The sequence below is a fragment of the Lissotriton vulgaris genome, chromosome 10, assembly GCF_964263255.1.
Source record: "Lissotriton vulgaris chromosome 10, aLisVul1.2, whole genome shotgun sequence".
Lineage (NCBI taxonomy): Eukaryota > Metazoa > Chordata > Amphibia > Caudata > Salamandridae > Lissotriton > Lissotriton vulgaris.
In genome coordinates, this window is record NC_141698.1 from 271,038,071 (window position 1) to 271,057,062 (window position 18,992).

Sequence of the window (18,992 nt, forward strand, 5' to 3'; positions counted from 1 at the left end):
ATGAGTTGAGGCAGTTCCCTGCTTACTGAGATACCAGAATCCCCTCAACCAACTGAAGACTCCAAAAATGTTAAAGCATAACACTCACTTACAAAGAGCTCCACTGCCCCTGCACCGATTGGTTGCATCCCATATAGCCCCTATTGCATTACCTACAGACAGGCCAAGCAAGACCTCACTGTATTTTACCACCAAGATAAAGACACAGTCCAGCCAATCCTGCAGGAGCACAAATAAAAGGCTGGATACCAAGCTCTGATCCAAGAAACCGAAACAACATCCTTGTGCAGATCCAGCAGGTACCGTACCTACTCCTCTTCGACAAGGAACTGAATTTGCTCCTCTAGAGGCGACATTTTATCACCCCCAGACTTTCTGCTTCCGCTTGTGCCTTTGAAACCCCTACCTAGAGTACAGCACTCTGCTTCCTTGTGGCTGGGTCCACACTATATAAACCCCATCCTCTCATTGGTTTTCTCAGCTGACAGTATGGGGCAGTTTGACTATGGTTCTGAGTCGGGTTTAATCACTTCAGTGGGGCAGCCCAATGCAAAATAATTTTTGGTATTTACTAAGCCATGCAAAGCCCATTTGCGTAGTTTAGTAAATACAAAGTAATGCAATGCTGCACATAATGCTGTCTTGTGGTACCTGGCTTTGAGAAAGCGCTCAGTGGGTGGAGCAGGGGTGTTCCCATGCATCCATTATTGGATTTTGATGCATTCCCCAATTTAATAAGCCTAGTAAACCTGGGAATGTGTCAAAGTGCGATGCCTTACCCAGTGAGGCTTAACGAGGATAAATATGTTGATTTCTCCTCTTACTTCCTCTTTCTATGTGTATTGCATTCTGCAGCACACAAAGAAAAAGGAATATGCCTCTAAGGATTGCTTTTTTCAAGAAGGTATCCCTTCCTGCATGAAAACAATCCTGCCTGTAATACAGGCCCCCTTGCACAGTTGTGCAAGTTGCCTGCATTGGTCCTAGGCCGCCTAAAGTGCCCCAGTGCAGAGAGAGAGAGCTGAAGTGCGCCATATCTTAGTATATACGCAAGCGAGTGCAGCAAATTACTTGCTTTGCTGCACTGCGTTGTGCGAATTCTAATGAAAACTGCCCATATGTGTTGGTAATGTAGAGGTGTGCACTATGTGTTCTACTGTGTGCTAACAAACTACGAACTCACTTTCGATATAGCAATCTTGATTATCATGGATACCCAATCATGGGATGTCAAGAAAGAATGAGCTTTTCATTGAGCTTTTCATTCTGACTTCTCTATCTGATTTGGACATTGTATTGAAAATAACTGGCATTTGGCCAGTATACCTAGGCAAGTAACATTTTGGGGCTTTTTACTTAAGAGCTTGGCTAGTTTCTGCTAAAGCCTTACCTAATATAGGTTGGAGTTAGTGGTGTACAATAATAAAGTTTACCTACTACCAAATCCTGATTTACAGGGGCACTGTGCAGTTGACAATGGTATATGGTTTTATATGATAATTTCTATGCCTAATGTTAGATTGTCTGTGCTTCCTATAATACAGAAAACTTGATCTGAGATGGAATGCTTGGCCAAGCAATCACAGCCTGACTGTTATTTGTTTTTACTCTTTATGCCTTTTCTCTTTATCTTTCTCTCACTGTTTCTCTCTCTTCACTGACAGCTTTTATTCGCTTTGCAGTGTCCCAATTTTGAACAAGCATTGAAAATGCAATAGGTTTCGCCTTTGATTAAGTTAAAGCCATTTGATTTGTTAATGGTATTGGATAGCAAAGCAAATGGCTTTAACTTAATGAAAGCCGAGACCTATTGCATTTTTAATGCTTGTTTATTCTTTGTTGACTTGTGTTCTTCTTGCTCGAGGCATTACTAAATGCTGTTCATTGTTTCTCAATAAACTCAAACTTAAAAAAAAGACTGTGGATGCAAGGGTCTGTGCGAGTACTAAGCCAGATAACTATTTAAATATCTGTTTTTACTTCATTTCCCACAGTGTGGGTGGAGGTCACAATGCTCAGGGTGGGGGTCTAAACGCTGAGGTGGGGGGCTGGGGTTGTGAATGCCAGGATGGGGTTCATATGCTCAGGGCGGGGGCTCAAACACTTAGGGTAGTCTCTGAACTCTTAGGGGGACACAGATGGGGGCCCAGGGTTGGGGGGAGAAGGGGGTGGAACCAATGCTGAAGGTGATGAGGTTTCCATGCCCAACCGCACTGAGGGTGGAGGGCCCTTTAATTCTCAGCGAGGAGTGTGGGGGAAGCGGGGGGAGCAAGGAGTCGACGGGTCCAGCTCCCCGGACAAGTTTCAGAATTGTCAAATAAAGTTATTTTTTAAGTGAAAGCAGGGGCCGGTCAGGACCCCGCACAGACGGCCAGTATTCGCTGTCCAGGGGGAGAGGATGAGTCCTTAACCGGTGTTGCACTGTTATATCTTGGACCATAAACATTTAATTAAAAGACTTGTGGTAATGCACAAACACATACTCCTGCGGCTATATGGCCATTTATTTTTGCATAGCAAGCATGCCCTGGGTATTAATACATATGTGTGAACACACCCCTCCCAGGGGGAACGCACACGGACGCCCTCCCTGCTGAAACCATCTGGGTGGGTCGCTGCATTGTGTTGCCTTCAGTGCACACAGCTCTGCAGTTGTCTGACAGATACAGCAACAGACCGTGGACCGAAATGATTCTCACATGAAACAGCAGAAAGAAAACTATCACCATTCGAACTCACTGAAGCGCATAAGATGGCGAAAGAACCAATTATGGTTACAGAATGAGAGGTGGGCGACTGACTAAGGCACTGAGTCAGCAGAGCGCACCTTTGCGGGAGGACGGGGAAGGGGCCGTGGCTGTGAATAATCAGCGTTGCTATGTCGGCGTAGATTGGCTGCAGAGCTCCCTCGTTGGCCCCCACAAAGCCCGCAGAGCTACGCCCTACCCGCCCCACCACCAGAAAGGGGTTGGGGCCGTCTGTAGGGGAGTTGTGAGAGGCCAGCATCTTTGCTGCAATAACCTCCTCCCATGCCTTCAGTGGTACAGGCTGTGTGAAATGGCAATAGCTCCCAAATAGACCAAAATGGCCCACAGCTCCTAAAAAGACTGAAGAGGACTCCTGGCACATGAATCCCATGCACACGAGACCCTCCCGAACATCCTATTAAATGTTGATAAAGAGAGAGTGTTTCACCCCAATTTGTTGTTCTATCACATACTAAAAGTGGGAGGTATTCCATTGATAACTCACTTTGATTTGATGCTTTTCAGCAAGTAGCCATTAAACAAACACATTCTTCAATACCACTTTAAGTTCACAGAGACACTTAAAAATGATGCCTGCGCGCGATTATTCCACATCCTTGAATCAATCAGGGCACGCGAAAGTCTGTAAGGCATTTCAGAAAATGAATATATCAGTTAACAAGTTGTCGCCACGCAATGGAATGCTAAAGTGAATTCACAACATGCGTGTTGTGCCTGCCTGCAGCCCTGCCTCCTTTTGGGATGGCCTATCAGGACTGGATCACGGCTTGTTTATATAACATGCCTCGTGAAGATAAGAAAGGGCTTCACGACAGACGTAAACCAAGCCATCCAGTCCGGAGGGGCCGCCCCAAAAGGCGAAAGGGAGGCAACCAAAACAGCTCATTTCCAATGGCAGGCCCCCGTTTAGCATAAACGTTGACGCCAACCAGTGAAAATGAGGGGCGGGTCTTCAAGCCCTCTTCTCAAACTCCTTGTTGACAATAAATCTCTCCGAGCGGGCAGCGCAGGCGTGCGCTGCAACACTAGGCAAGACCTAAAAATGGGGCTCGGATGTATGTGATCACCATCTTGAGATATGGGTGAGGTCAATAATAGGGTAGGATTGGGAGCACCCCACACAATGTTTTTCAAGAGAATCAAGCAGATAACCCCCTTGGCAGATGGGAATTGAAAGAAAGGAAGTGAGACTGTAGAAAGTTCTGGATGTGTCTGAATCATTTCTAAGCTGGGTCCAACAAATATTTTTACTCAGAAAGGGAAGATTTAGTGGCATCACTAGTTTGACAAAATACCACGTTTTTACATACACTAACAAAAATGTTAAATCCAGAATTTTCACTACCACTTTATTGTCAAGGTCCTGAAGACATATATCGTAAAGATGTATATATCCTCAATGTAGGTAGATAAGTATTTAAGAATAGTAGCCCTATACTTAGCTATATATATTTATCTTGACAATATAGGTATAGTTGATATTCGGGATTCATTATTTTTGCAGATTGATGTACAAAACTCAATATTGTGGTAGAATACCGCATAATCATATGTGAAGTCTCCACATTCCAGGACCTGAACCAGTATTGGCATTAGACTACCGCCACTGAAAGGGATAATAAGGTAGTCACTCTTAAAACAACTAAAGAATTATCTGATTTGAATTGAATTCACTTCTTCATAATTTACAACCTCAGAGGTAGTACGATCTCTCTTCTAATGCCACGGAAAGCAACAGAAGGTTTTTAGGGTGGGGTTGAGAAGTTCAGCTGCATAGGCCTCTTTTGCCAGATTTACCTCACTTGTCTACAGAAGCACTGGTGCCGCACCTTTAAAAGCCACTGACGAGTTGCACTCAAATTTAGGAAGGATGGAATGGAATTTACCTTTAGAGTCCCTCGGAAATGTGACTGTATTACATGCATGCATTGTCTTTATGCTGTTAGTGTGAGTGCAGGTGCCACTGTTGGCTCTCTCCTGGAAGTGTCAGGTTCCTCGCAATGTTACCTGCTTCTTGCAGAGAGATCTCGCAGAGACGACATGAGCTATCGACCCCACACCCACCTTACCCTACCAGAGGTCTGACAATCAGCAGGATGAAGATGGGAGTGAGGATGGTAGCTAAAAGGATCAAGCTGATTTCAGGAGGTAGTGGTGAAAATCCCTCTGTTCTGATAGGCTGTGGGCACCAGCTGGACAGGAAGACAAGGAAACACTATAACTATAGGTGAACCACAAGCTACCACACATACACAGATACTCATGCGGGATCCACGATGACCTTCTAGGTGAATACCAGCAGGTGGACATCAGCAGGTCTGCTATCATCAGGAGATAGAACTCAAAAACTCTTGTCAAGACGTTAGCGCTCCTGCGCGAGGAAAGGGAAATCAAGAAGCGCACCTGCGCTGAATAAGGACAGTCTAGAAGCACACCTGCGCTATAAATGTACAAAATATCCTTGCACAGAGGCAAGTATAAATTTAGGAGGACATGCAACCTGGCTATAGTCAGACCAGCGCTGAGAGGCAAGTGAAAGACCAGGTATAACTACGCGCTCCAGCGCGGGGGAAAACAAACTAGAGATAAGCGCTCCAGCGCAGGGGGAAATAATCCAGAGTTAAGCGCAGGGGTGAACAAACCAGAGATAAGCGCTCCAGCGTGGGGGAAACAAACCAGTGTTAAGCGCTCCAGCGCAGGGGGAAACAATCCAGAGCTAAGCGCTCCAGCGCGGGGGTGAACAAACCAGAGATAAGTGCTCCAGCGCGGGTGAAACAAACCAGAGTTAAGCGCTCCAGCGCGGGGGGAAGCAAACTAGAGTTAAGCGCTCCAGCGCAGGGGAAATGAACCAGAGTGAAGCGCTCCAGCGCGGGGGTGAAACAACAGCGCACAAGTTTACCTCCTGGCAAATCCAATTTCCGATAGTGGCAAAGCGAATTCGAAGCGCTCAGCCGAGGGAGACCGCCTCTGATAAGCGGAGTCCCCGGAAGCGCTGGTGACGCTGCTGTGGTTCCGGTTCGACGACTAGACTGCTAACCGGCAGACCTGGACGTGAGGAAATTCGTGTCACGCAGAGGCAGATTTACGTGCACAGGCAAACGTGATGGGGGTAAGTGAGGAACCGAACATGACAGGAAGTCTGACAGCTGTAATATACCAGCATCCCAAGAAATAGTAGGCATGTGCGATGGACCAGTAAACATATATTTAATGTGTTCAAAGGTTTTCCTGTCCCTGGTGGGTCTGAACCAATTAAGCACCACTGCCTAACTCCAGATCCTAGAACTCAGCAATGGAATTTTCTCTGGGTAGAGCTCTAAGCACACAGCAAGCAGTCCTTTCCCTTGCACTACTGTGGGCATGCACACTATAAAAGTGGGTGCATGTATCATCAAACGTTCTTGGCCCCTCATCTCCTGTACTTGCTTTATTGTACTCATATCATCATGTGTCTTATTGGCTTTGGAGAGAAATGCTTCAGAGTGAGCTTCACATTCAGTCTTGGTGACAGTAGTTAGAATTTGTTCATATTAGCTAACTGGTGGTCTCCAGAGAGGTAAGGAAACCCCTCCAATGTGGCATTTTGATTAGTTTTTTCTCTAATAATGAAGTACATGAAAATATTTTTATTGGCAAAATGAAGGATTCTACTGCTTTTCTGAGGATTGGATTGGGACTTAAAACACCAGTGCCTTAGTTCCTCTCATTCATCTAGGCATTTGCGTGGCGTCCAGGATCTAATCACCTCTTATTTTATGATGAAACCAGAGCAACAGTACTTACCAAAGATAACAGCTTATGCAGATGACCTAGAGCACCACGTTCTTCATCCAAAGATCAGAGATTTGGAGCTTATCAAAGGTTAGGGGTCAAACAGAGCAAGCGGCAAACACGTAGTTGTGCGTCATTGGTTTATGGCTAGGTCCCTGTTGGTTACAGTGGCAAAACGCACCAACAGTAGAGTGATGGAAGGAATGCTTAAATTCTCAGCCACTTGCAAAACATGGGCCAAATTCCAGGCCATTGTTTTTCACCCAGTGTGTCACATTTGGTCTGTGTCCAGCTGTTTCAAAATCTGTCTTGGTCCTACTATTAAAGAAACAGTCTATCACAGTCTACTTGGCCCTTAATAGTGTGCTGCAGCTTAGATTGCATGACTGAATAAACCCGCAACCCGCGTTGGGCATACCAGTCGCACTCAGAGCATCAACTTAAACAAACAGCAAAGTGATAGAAAGAATGCTTGACTCAATCATAGGCACTGGCAATCGCTCAGAATTAATTGTAGTCCATCGTTTCATGTCCACTGTGCAGCTTTAGAGAGTGATCAGCTAAATCCAAATCAGTTTTGGCAGTCCCGCTCCAACTGGTAGACCAGGTCCCCACCACATGGTAAAGGCCATAAAGTTCATTCCAACAGTCCTCTTTAGCTGGTGGAGATGATAAGAAACATCAAAATGGTAATGGTCTCTGCCATTGTCCATTTACAGGCGCTTGCTCATTTTAGGTGTAGCTAGACATTGAACTCATTGAGCTATCCATTTGCAATACACATCCGCACAACATTGCAAAAAAGATGGTGCCAGGAAATGTGACTACAAGATGGAAATGTACAGGGGAGAGTGGCACAACTCACACCACCACCAGTGCAGCGACATCTCTCACTGCTCCCTTGTCTGCTGTCCAAGAAGAGAAATGCTCTGTGTGCATAGACTGATAAATTGGGTGATTTGAGATATTTGTGAGGGCATGAAGGACTTCGTTTAGACCCCTTTGGTGCTTTTAGAGAGGTCTGCATGAATCCTACTGAAAGAGCATGGACAACATTAAGGCCTGAAGGGAAACCCTTTGGACCCAGTGGATTAAAGATTTAGATACCTGTCTGTCTCTCTGTCTCTAACTCCGTCTTTCTTACACACACTCTGCTGTAACAAACTACTCCTGATCATGCCACAGATTGCCCTAAAGTAAATGCTGTAACCAATCAAGCCACAACATTAATTGAAGCTCCGCTTTACCCTCCTTTTTTTGCTTTCCTGCAGTTTACATTTCCTGAAAAGGCAATTGAGATCACGCTACGTAAGCCTGAGGATCGCTCCCACCATGACATACGGTTTATCATTCGAATGATGAGAGGAATCCTTAGCTTCAGACACTACAGCAAGCCGATGCAGATGATGCTGGCCCGGGTTGTTTATTATCAAAGGTTTGTAGGAAAAAAGTGGGATGGTGATAGGGCCTGGGACCTGTCCCTTCAACCAAAGGTACCAATGAGTGTTATGAGGCTAAGAAGGACCTATCCTATAGCTTTCAACAAGGGGTTGTCTTTAATAGTTTCCAAATGGTCAGTTATATCTGCCAGATTGTAAGAATAATCACATAAAAATAAATGTACATTGTTAGACCTAGCCATATGCAATTCAGTCTTGCCCTGCGCCCTTGACTGGGGTGAATGTTTTGATTTGCTCTGCAATCCATCTTTTAATTGTGTGTCTTTTGCTTTCTCGTCCTAAGTGCGCCAGGTATGCCCAGACGTGGGTCCTGTGCTCACTGTGCCACTGGAATCAAGCTATCCTGGCTGATGATGTGTGAAACCCCAAAACTGGTCCTAGGATGCTTGTTTCCGGTCCAGCGAGGACCTGGCTTGGCAGTTTGGGCTTGACTGTTCCCAAGAGGCACAAGGTCAAGACTGATTTGCATATGGCCAGGTCTAAACTAGGGTGGCATGGTGAGCAAAAGAATAATGGATTTAACCCAGATCTCTTGACTGGGCGTGAATGTTTTGATTTCCTCTGCATTTCGTCCATCAATTGTGTGTATTTTGCTTTCTCGCCCTAAGTGCGCCAGGCACACCCAGACGTGGGTCCTCGGCTCACTGTGCCAATGGAATCAAGATAGCCTGGCTGATGAGGGCTGAAACCCTAAATCCGGGCCTAGGATGCTTGTTTCCAGTCCAGGGAGGACCTGGCTTGGCAGTTCGGGCTGGACTGTTCCCATGAGGCACAGGGTCAAGACTATTTGCATATGGCCAGGTCTAAACTGGGTGGCATAGTGAGCAACAGAATGTTGGATTTAACCCAGATCTCTTGACTGGGGTGAATGTTTTGATTTGCTCTGCATTCCTGTAGTATATTGCTTTAATATGTCATTACGTTGGAGTCTATGTTGCATTGTTACAATCTAGAATGGTAGAATGATTAGTACTGTGTATTCTTTTCTGTGTCGTTATACTTAAAGAAGCTGTCCATGCAGAGTGTGCTGTTCTCTTGTGTAGGGGGTTGAAATAAAGGACTCTACATAAATCAACTACCTTCTGATGGATTTATTTGAAGATACTACATTAATTTGGCGACGAGGATGATCAACCCCCTACCATCCAATAAAGAAAGGAACAGAAACGAAAATGTTACCCCGTGGTGCCATTCTACGAGGAAAGTGCTCAGCCATATTTGGGAAATCAAAAGAAATTGAAAAGGAAACTTTGGCAGATTTCACCAGTGTTGAGCAGTATTATTTTTGTGCTTTATTCGAGCTACAAACGTTGCAACGAAAGCGCAGTTTATGCTTTAACGTTCATTCCTTCAAAAGAAGAGAGAAGGAGTACAATGGACAACTTCAACTACAGTGAGTTTAGTTGTACGAACTTCCTTTATTTCTTTTGTAATTTTAATTCTGGGGCACATGCATGTGGTGTTTACTCACGAATTCGGTGAGTTATACCTGTACGCGATCGTTGTTCAAGCGCGATCGTTGTTCAATCGCGAGTTCAAGCGCGTGGATTGTTTATTTACAAATTCTGCAGAGCTGTTTTCCTCGAGCGTTCTCTCTGACGCTGATCCATCGTTTGCTCTCACGCAGCTTCTGTTTCCATCAACGTGCTGATCTCATAGCGCAATACACTACGAGGTCACGCAACGTCACCCCAGCAGCCATTTTTTTTGCTCAATCGTTTTGCCAAAGAGTAATTTCCTGATTTAAGCACAACGCTGGTATTGAACAAAATGAACTCACCTCTGGAATCAGATTAAAAGACTACATTCTTCATTTTTACAGTAAGATTTTAATTAGAATTTATTTATTTTACTTATTTATATTACAAGATGAATGGAGAGTCAAACACAGCTTCTACATCAAGGAATATCATACAGAACACCAGTACGAGCATCACATTAAGTGATCCAAAAGAATTCTTAGTAAATCCAGGAGAACCTATCATTAAATGGCAAGATTGGAAGGAATATTTTTAAAATTATATTGCCACTCTTGAAGATAATGGTACTGTAATGTCGCCAGAAAGGAAAAAAAGAATTCTAATGCATTGTTTGGGACCTGAAGGTCTCAGAGTATATATCCAAATGCCGAAAACAGAAAGACGTGGTGATTTAGATGTTTTTAAATGTGCAATAGCTGATTTGGATGACCATTATTCACCAATTGTCTGTGCCGCTGTTTCTAGACACACGTTTTACAAGCGTAAACAAAATGTTAATGAATCCATTAAGGATTATGTGTCTGTTTTAAAAAATTTGGCTATCAAATGCAAATTTGGATCTTTACACGATGACGTGATTAGGGATCAGATAGTCATGTGTACGAAAAATAAGACCATCCAGGATAAACTTTGGATTGAAGGTGATGCATGCCTTAAAGATGTCACTACATTAGTACAAAAAGCAGAACTTTCAGAAAGGTGTGCTAAAGCAGTTTCTCTTTCTAAGGACCCAGTTACAGTTAATAAAATTAGTGACAATAGAAAAGATAAAACCCATTATTCAAACTTCAAACAATCGAAAAATTACCAATCCAGTAATTGGAAACCGCATCAGAATTATAATGTCAAGAAGGAAGCGGACACTTCTCAATCCTTTGTGTGTTACAGGTGCGAGAGCACATCTCATACAGCAAGATTTGATAAGTGCCCTGCTAGATCAACAAAATGCTCAATATGTGGACTTGTTGGTCATTTCTCAAAAGTTTGCAGAAGGAAAAACTTCAAAAAGTCATGTGTAACTTGCGTAACCAGCAATGACAAAGATTCTGATTTATCAGATATCAATGATGATGAAGACCCTTTTGAGAATTCTTGTTCTTCAAATAGTGTTACCAGACATGTTGTAGTAAATATTACTGGTGGTGATAGCAACAAACGCCTATGTATGGTTTCTTTTGGGGGTATCATTTTACAGGTGGCAGCAGATTCGGGATCTCCATTTACCATCATTTCTAGGTCAGTTTGGGAGGACAAATTTGTTAATACCATTGGTCCACATTTACAATCTACTGATGTAAATTGTTGTTGTAATACTTTATTCAATAAAATATATCCTAAAAGTACAGACATAAAAGTACATTAAACAATTTACCAAGTATTACTACAATTCCATTTAAAAAATCATCACTACAAACAATTTAAAAAGTGGAGAAGAGTCTACACAGATTAAAAAAAAACATACATTCTAAAAAGTGAATCTGATCAGACATTAGATAGCAGCCTAGACCGAATAAACCAAGCACTGGCCCGATATTTAGCGACCCCGCAAACTATGTACATAGAGGTAGTGTTGGTTAAAATAATACGCAGAGCTGATCTATGATCCCTAACTCCCAGCTCCCTACACACAGGTTTCAACCATTTTGCTCTAATCTGCATATAGGCATTACAGGCAAACAAAAAGTGGCCATGGGATTCTTCCAAACATGGGCAACCTGGACAATTTAGGTCATGGACCCTCCTGACCTTCCACCTTTCCATACATTTTTTAAGGGGGAGGGTACCGTATCTTAGTTTCAGGAACAGAGTTCTATCTCGAGGAGTCTGGATGAAGTCCAGGAATGGTTCCAACTTTCTAGAAGGTTTATGATCAAGGAAGTTATTCGTCAAAGGTCCCCAGCTTGTAATGTTGAGGTCCTTGGCCTCTGCCCAATCCCAGTATAATAATTTTTTAACAATTTGTTTAGTGGGAGGGGACTGTGAGGCCCAAGACTCAGCCAGACCTATAGATTCCACCAGCTTCTTTAGATTATTAAGCCACCTTATTTTGCCGGATACATTCAAAATAATTAAGTCCTCCAGCACTAGAGCATATTTTGCTAATTCAGGGGTCCTTCTATGGCGCGCCCAGAATAGCAAAGGGCGGAGTTGAACTATTTCTGAAATTGATCTTTTGCCCATATCAAGGAGTAGTGGTTTCAAGGGGGTCGAGGGAGGAAGGGAAATTATGTCTCTCAAGAACTTATTCTCTGCAGTTGCCAACACCTTGCTATTCTCGGCACCCCACAGTTCAGAGCCATAAACTGCAGAGGCTAAAGCTTTCCCCTCATAAACTGCCAGGGCAGGGGCTACTGGTCTACTGATAGAGAGACGCTGATTCTTTAATATGGCTCCAGAGACCCTTTTAAGATTTAGGACCATTTTAGATATATGGGAGTCCCATCTCATGTTATTACAAAGACTTACCCCAAGGTAGTCAAATTCGTCCACCACCTCTAAGGAGGTCCCATTCAAGAAAAGATAAACTTTCTTAAGATTCCTTTTAGCGGATAATACCATCAGCTTCGTTTTCGTGGTGTTAACCGTTAACCCACAATCTTTACAAAAGACGCTGAAGCGGTCGAGCAATTTTTGGAGACCCTTAGGGGTGTTAGACATCAGGAGGGTATCGTCTGCAAAGAGGAGAGTGGGGGTTTTCTCTCTGGCAAGGACAGGGGTATCCGCAGGGTCCTCCCGCAAATGTTCCACCACCCCATTTATAAAGAGGGAGAACAATGTCGGAGCCATCACACATCCCTGCCGCACCCCTCTATTGACTGGTACCCTCCCTGTCAATTGACCCTGACTCCCCCACCGAATCCTTGCATAATTATCTTCATGGAGCTTGATGACAAATTGCAACAAATGACTAGGGAAACCCATATCTAATAGAACCTCCCAAAGTTTGGCACGTGGGATGACATCAAATACTGTTTTCAGGTCTATGAAGGCCAGGTACAGGCTACCCTTAGAAATAGACACTGACTTCCAATAGACTGCACAAAACTGGAATACCTGGTCCATTGCACCAACATTTCGCCTAAACCCCGCCTGGAAGTGAGTCCGAATGCCATCATCTATTAGCCACGTCTCAATTCGGTTTATGATGACCCTGCCAACTACCTTTTGAATGGTGTCGATTAAACTTATCGGTCTGTAGTTGGCAGGGTCCCCTCTATCACCTTTCTTGTATATAGTGATAACCTCCATGCCTTTCCAGGATTCAGAGACAGGATGGCCGTGCTGGATTAAGTTCATTAAACAGGCTATAAGGCCTGCCCATATTATGGGGTCATGCAGTAGTAAACCCCCCGGGAGGCCATCTGGGCCGGCCGCCTTCCCTGGTAATATTTTCGAGATCGCATCTTGAACTTCTCGCGGGGAGAAAGACTCTTCCTTGCTTCCTGTCTCCATACTAGGTTCGCTCTGGATTTCCATAGCTGGAGATATTAAATGACCTTGCACACTATCCTCGCAGTATAATTTTGAAAAATGGGAATACCATTGATGTTAATTTATATGATTTAAAATCGTATTGTCCCCCCTTCTATCAAGAGCATTAATCAGTTTCCAGAACTCAATGGAGTTTTTTCCACGGGCTGCAGCCTTAAGCTGCTGCCAATGCTCCTCCTCCCAATCCTTCTTAGCTAAGGTTATGCTTCTATAATACTCCTTTCTGGCTAATCTCACTGCTATGGGATCCTTGTTTCTTATAGCTAGCGTAATGGCCCTCCTCTTACCTCTGCAATTTGCCGTGTACCAGGGGTTACCCCTTGGGGGTTTTTGGTTTGACGTGGAAATCCCCTGTGGTCTCTTAAGAAAAAACTCTCCTATTTTATCTGTTAGGTTCTTATACAAAACTTGCAAGTCTGATCCAGGAGGATGAGGCGCTGCTAAAGCAACGGCTGCAAGGCTACAAGTTTCAGCTAAAACTAACTCTTTAATGCTGTTAAGTTTCCCCTCTTCACACTTGACCATATTCCATTTTAACTTCCGATTACAATTGGAGGGCACAACCTCTTTAGTGGTCATCTCAGAACCTCCACTCTTGCCAATCCCATTTACCCAGTGGATTTCCATACATAATGGGTTATGATCACTGTCTGAAGATTGCCTAACCTCCATATCTACTAGACTTGCCCAAAATTGAATGTCCAGGAAGATGTAATCAATTTGAGAAGGGCAACCTATCCTGTTATAAGTCATTGCCCCATCGCGATCTGAAACAGTCCGCCCATTAAGGGCCCGTAAATTATGTTCTAGAGCCAGAGCATTCAGCTGAATACCTCTGGCCGTCCATTTCTTGATGGGAGCAAGGGCTAAGGGGGGTACAGTTTGCCTCCAGTCCTCTGAGCTAAAACCTAATTTCTCTTCATCATCCAGGGGTTCGAATGTGCAATTAAAATCCCCTCCCACTAGTATTTTAGACCTAGTAGGAAGATCTGATAACCTCACATCCAACAGCTCTATTGTGGGCGAGATTAAACCACCCTGTAAGCCTCTTGCATAGACACAAAAGAGTTCGAAAATAATACCCCCAGATGGGCTTTTTAAGGAGATATGCAAGATGTCGTTAGAATGGACTTTATGGGTGGTGACATTCCAGTTCAAATTCACCTTGACCCAAATATGCAGGCCACCTGAAGGGCGACCTTTCCCCACTGTAGCTGCTGGAGTAAAGTAAGTGGAGTACCCATTTTTATATTGCGGGGTCAGGGACCAAGTTTGCTGGAACATATATATGTGGAATGTATTAATAAAATCATTCCAATCAGGGTTAGCAAGATTTTTTTTAGCCCTGCTATATTCCACGACAGAATCTTAATGGAGATAGGGGCTACAGATAATTCCTTGATTGTAACTGGGGTACTAGGTTCCTTTTCTCCCAAACTAGAACTGATAGTTCCCAAACTAGCTAAGCCATCCCTGCCGATTTTGATTCCATCCCGTGGGGCAACTGCCACCACCCTCTTTCCAATTTGTGTAGGAGACTGGGTTGGGAGTCAGTCGACTGCTTCCAATCCACTGTAACGATTGTAGCAGGGGATTAGGGGATAATTGAGCTGTGGGCCATGCCATTCCCCATTGAACTGGGTGTCACCTGGCGTAAACCTCCCTGCTCTTCTTCCTACTATGTTCCAACCTCCATCATCGCCCCCTACCCAGTTGGTTGTGTTCCAGTCTCTCAATGGCTCATCCCTCATCCCCCTCCTCATATGATTAGGAGCCCTCAACCAGCTCCACCTATTGTCATGATGTTCCGTACGCATGTAAAAATATGACAAGGGTTTAACCCTAATCGTGGAGATGTTGTTACATGGGGGCCCGAAGCAAATATGCTCCACCAAGCGTGGGTCCTCAAATGTAACGACAACACAGTCCCCCTGTAGGCTTTTCTTATTCTCACCCACCCACGGTGCTCTTTCCACCGAGACCAGGGTTCAATTCCTGGCTCGTTGGGGTCTTGAGTCCTAAAATGTCCATGGCCTCGACAATTCTCGCTCCGGTGCCTACTCGATTCACGGGTTCACACTCTGCAACTCTGGGCAATAGCTTGCTTAATCTCCACAACGGCCCCTCGCGGCGGGATGCCTGGCTTTCACCTTGCGGATACCCTGCTGGGGTTATCTCGCAGGGGAATACCAGGACGGGATCCCTAAGCAAGCGCTTAGAAACCGGTCGGTGATTTGCGGTATATAAATTCCTGTACATTTACATTTACATAAGGATTTTGCTGTTGATGTTAGGAGGGGGGGGAGAATTTCTGTTTAACCAATGACAAACTTTGTTTTTGAGTGCCCAGAAGGATTCAAGTGCTGCAGGGGCAAGCTCAGGGACACCTGTTAAAACTATCACATAAGGACAGGCATCAGGTGGTAGGCTAATGTTCCTACGTATCTTAGATTCCTCGGGATGGGATAAAGAGGGTTTAGGTACAGAGGTAATAGGGCCAGCTACATTCTGGGGTTTAATGTGCGCGTTAGAGGGTGGCTGGTTAGCACTAACTTTATTACCCTTAGGAGTAGGATTTTTGGGAGTAGGAGTTTTAGGAGGGCAGGTCTTGGGGGTAGCGTTTTTCCCTACAGATTGGTTCTTGGTAGTGGGCGGAAGATTGCGAGCGGGGACCGATACATTAGGTGCCCTTTGGATATGGTTACTGTTTCGAGATTTTAGTTCCTGATGAAGAGCCTGGAGCTGTTGTTCTATGCCCTGGAGTCTAGTCTCCAGAGGCGCGAGTAGAGACTTCATAAGATCGGATAGAATACTTATGAGTGGGCCATTCTCATCCTCTAGATCCTGTGAAGTTTCTTCAAGGCTACTATCATTAAGTATACTACCCAAACTGCTATTCAAGGCTGTGTCATCTGGCATACCTATTGGTAAAGAAGGGATGGATGCCGTGCCTCTTCTCTCCCTGTGTTGTGACCCAAATTATCCCTCCCCTCCTCAGTGCTACCACTAGCGCTAGCCATATCACTCAAGCGTCCTAACGTGTCTTGTTTAGCTGTGTTGACACCATTGACCTTGGTGGTTATTCTTTTGGATTTGGGAATTGCTCCTTCCAGTATACCCCTTTGGGTATAGGTGTTCTCATGGTGAACAACAGCAGGTAGAGATGGTAAATTATTACCGAGAGAGGTCGATATTAAAGAGGTCGGGGCGGGTGGGTCTAAAGGAACTGAGTTGGTACTAGAAGTAGGGTGAATCACAGCATCGACCTGCATAGGATAAGATTCAGAGATGATTGAAGCTTTGACAGGAGTACGCGCAGAGGCTATATTGCCTAATGACGACCTTTTAGCATGCGCTAAGTCCTGAGAAACCCTTATTTCCATGAGTACTATGCCCTGGTCGATTAGGGAATTAGTACGGAGGATAAAATTATCCAATGTACCTGTCACTTTTTTAGCTCCCGCCACAGCCTTGCTTCGGGTCTCACGGGTAGACATCGCCATTAACAAAAAGTAACAAACTAACAATGGGAAGCAGAATCAGATTACTAGCCAGGTAAAATACAAGTAAACAGGGTCCTCACGTTACTAAGACCCTCAATAAGTACCAAATAACATAGGGTAAAACAAATAGAAAAGGGACCAATAAAAACTCAATAATAAGGCACAGCAATGGGGGTATACTTGCTATACAGAAGTCTTTGAAGGGAAGGTAAATCAAAGGACCTGGCCCAGTCCAGTCCCTACAGGCCTCGGAGGGCCACAGAGGGCCCGCCCTTTGCCCGGGCTTCCCCCGGCGCCGTCCCGCGCGCGTCCCGCGTGCGCGCACAGAGAGATGTTTAAGTGTGATCCAGGAGGTTGGGGCGGGAAGAGGACCAGCCGCACTGCAGGCTGGTCCTCGCAGTCCCGCCGATAGTCCAGGGGTCAGGCTCTCCCTCTTGCAGCAGGCTCCTCCTTACACCACAAAGTGCGAGCGGCTCCCGCGCAGCGGGGGCCGCGAGAAGTTGGCAAAAACTACAGGGAAGGTCTGCAGTATCCAGGAAACCCCAGCAATTCCACGGCGTCTCCCTCTGGGCAATAAAGACAGGCAACACCTTTGTGGTAATACTCAGAATCGTTATCCACCTCCTGGCTGGTTGTAATTCCGTCCCAGCCTGTTACGGGTTGGGCAAATAGATCGAAAACACATGCAATCAATTCTTCGTATTTCTGTTCAGTATTTGTATAAATTATTATTGTCCGTAAAGTAGCAAGCTCCCGTTAATATTCCTAGTGGGTCAGTAGCACTGTATCCAGCTACATCCAAGTGGCCACCCTAATCCGGCGTCCCCGCCCGCTAATCCGGCGTCCCCTACTGATGTGAATCCGGAAAGCTTCACTGGACAGGAAATTGATATGCTTGGTTTTAGATCTTTGATGTTTGAATTTAAAGGTACAAAAGCAGTATGTAAGCTTTATTTAGCCAAAGATGGACCATCAGTGTTAGGTTGGAAGGATCAACGTTCTCTTGATATAATCTTGAACCCCACAGCCCTGAGCAAGTGTTAGTGATGTGTGAGTCAGAAAACACTAAGAAATGGGTTTTAGAGGAATTTCCTAAAGTTTTTGGTGGTGGCATTGTTAACTTTCGCACAAGATTAGGCTTAACACATTGGCTGCTGAGATGATCCCCCTCCTGTGCTGGGCCCTAATGGAAATGGGTGTGGTCATGACGGAACGGTTCCATCATAAGCACAGCTCGACTGATGCTCATGACGGAACGGTTCCGTAATGAGCATCGAAGGGGTTAAACCCAATGCAACTCCTAAAATACATAAAGTGCAGCACATTCCAATGATTGTTCGAGATAAAGTAAAAATTGAACAAAAAAAGTTATTAGATGCTGAAATAATTGAGCCTATTGAAGCGTCTGATTGGATTTCTCCAATTGTAATCGCCAGACGTTCCAATGGTAAGATTTGCATGTGTATTGAATTAAGATATTTGAATGATAACATCATAGTCAACCAGTTTCCTTTACCAAGGATTGACGAAATGCTCACACTTACTAAGGGTGCCAAGTGGTTTACGACCATTGATTTATCTTGTGCATATCACCAGATTTCTTTGAATGCTTTGAGTAAACATCTTACAGCCTTTTGTACCCCTTTTGGGTGTTTTCAGTTTCGCTGCATGCCTTTTGAGTTGGCATCCGCAGTAGCGGGCTCTCAGAGACTCATGCATGAGTTATTTGGTGATATGCAAGGTGTCATATTTTTCTAAGACGACATCCTTATTATGGGACCTAACAAGAAAATTCATGATGAACGTCTTAGAAGTGTGATGAGTGTTTTACAAAATAAAGGTGTCACTGCAGAACCATCAAAGTGTAAGTTTGCAGAAAGAAGTGTCACTTACCTTGGACATGAAGTTAGTTCTCATGGTATAAAACCGAAATCAAGCCTGGTGAGTGCTATTAAAGATGCGTCTGCGCCCAAGTCAAAAGAAGACCTTAGATCATTCCTAGGACTTGCGGAATTCTATGCTAAATTCGTTGATACGTTTTCTGAGTAGACTCACATCATGAGGTCTTTGCTAAATATTAAACCCCAATTTAATTGGTGTGTTTCTTGTCAGAAATCCTTTGAAGAAATTGAAAGAGCTATCGCTCAAGCACCCAGTCTTCAAGGTTTCGATCCATTTGCCAAAACCATTGTTACCATTGATGCTAGCAGCAAAGGCTTAGGTAGCGTTTTAACCCAA

The 18,992-nt window shown here is 44.4% G+C and overlaps 1 protein-coding gene across 1 annotated transcript in view; it reads left to right on the forward strand.

Annotated features, from left to right (window-relative positions):
• Positions 1–18,992, forward strand: part of LOC147685114 (cyclic nucleotide-binding domain-containing protein 2-like) — an 827,522-nt gene that overhangs the window by 368,589 nt on the left and 439,941 nt on the right. Inside the window, exon 4 of the mRNA XM_086942419.1 lies at positions 7,811–7,974. Within this exon, the coding sequence (XP_086798545.1) occupies positions 7,811–7,974 (164 nt within the window). The remainder of the gene's footprint in view (positions 1–7,810; positions 7,975–18,992) is intronic.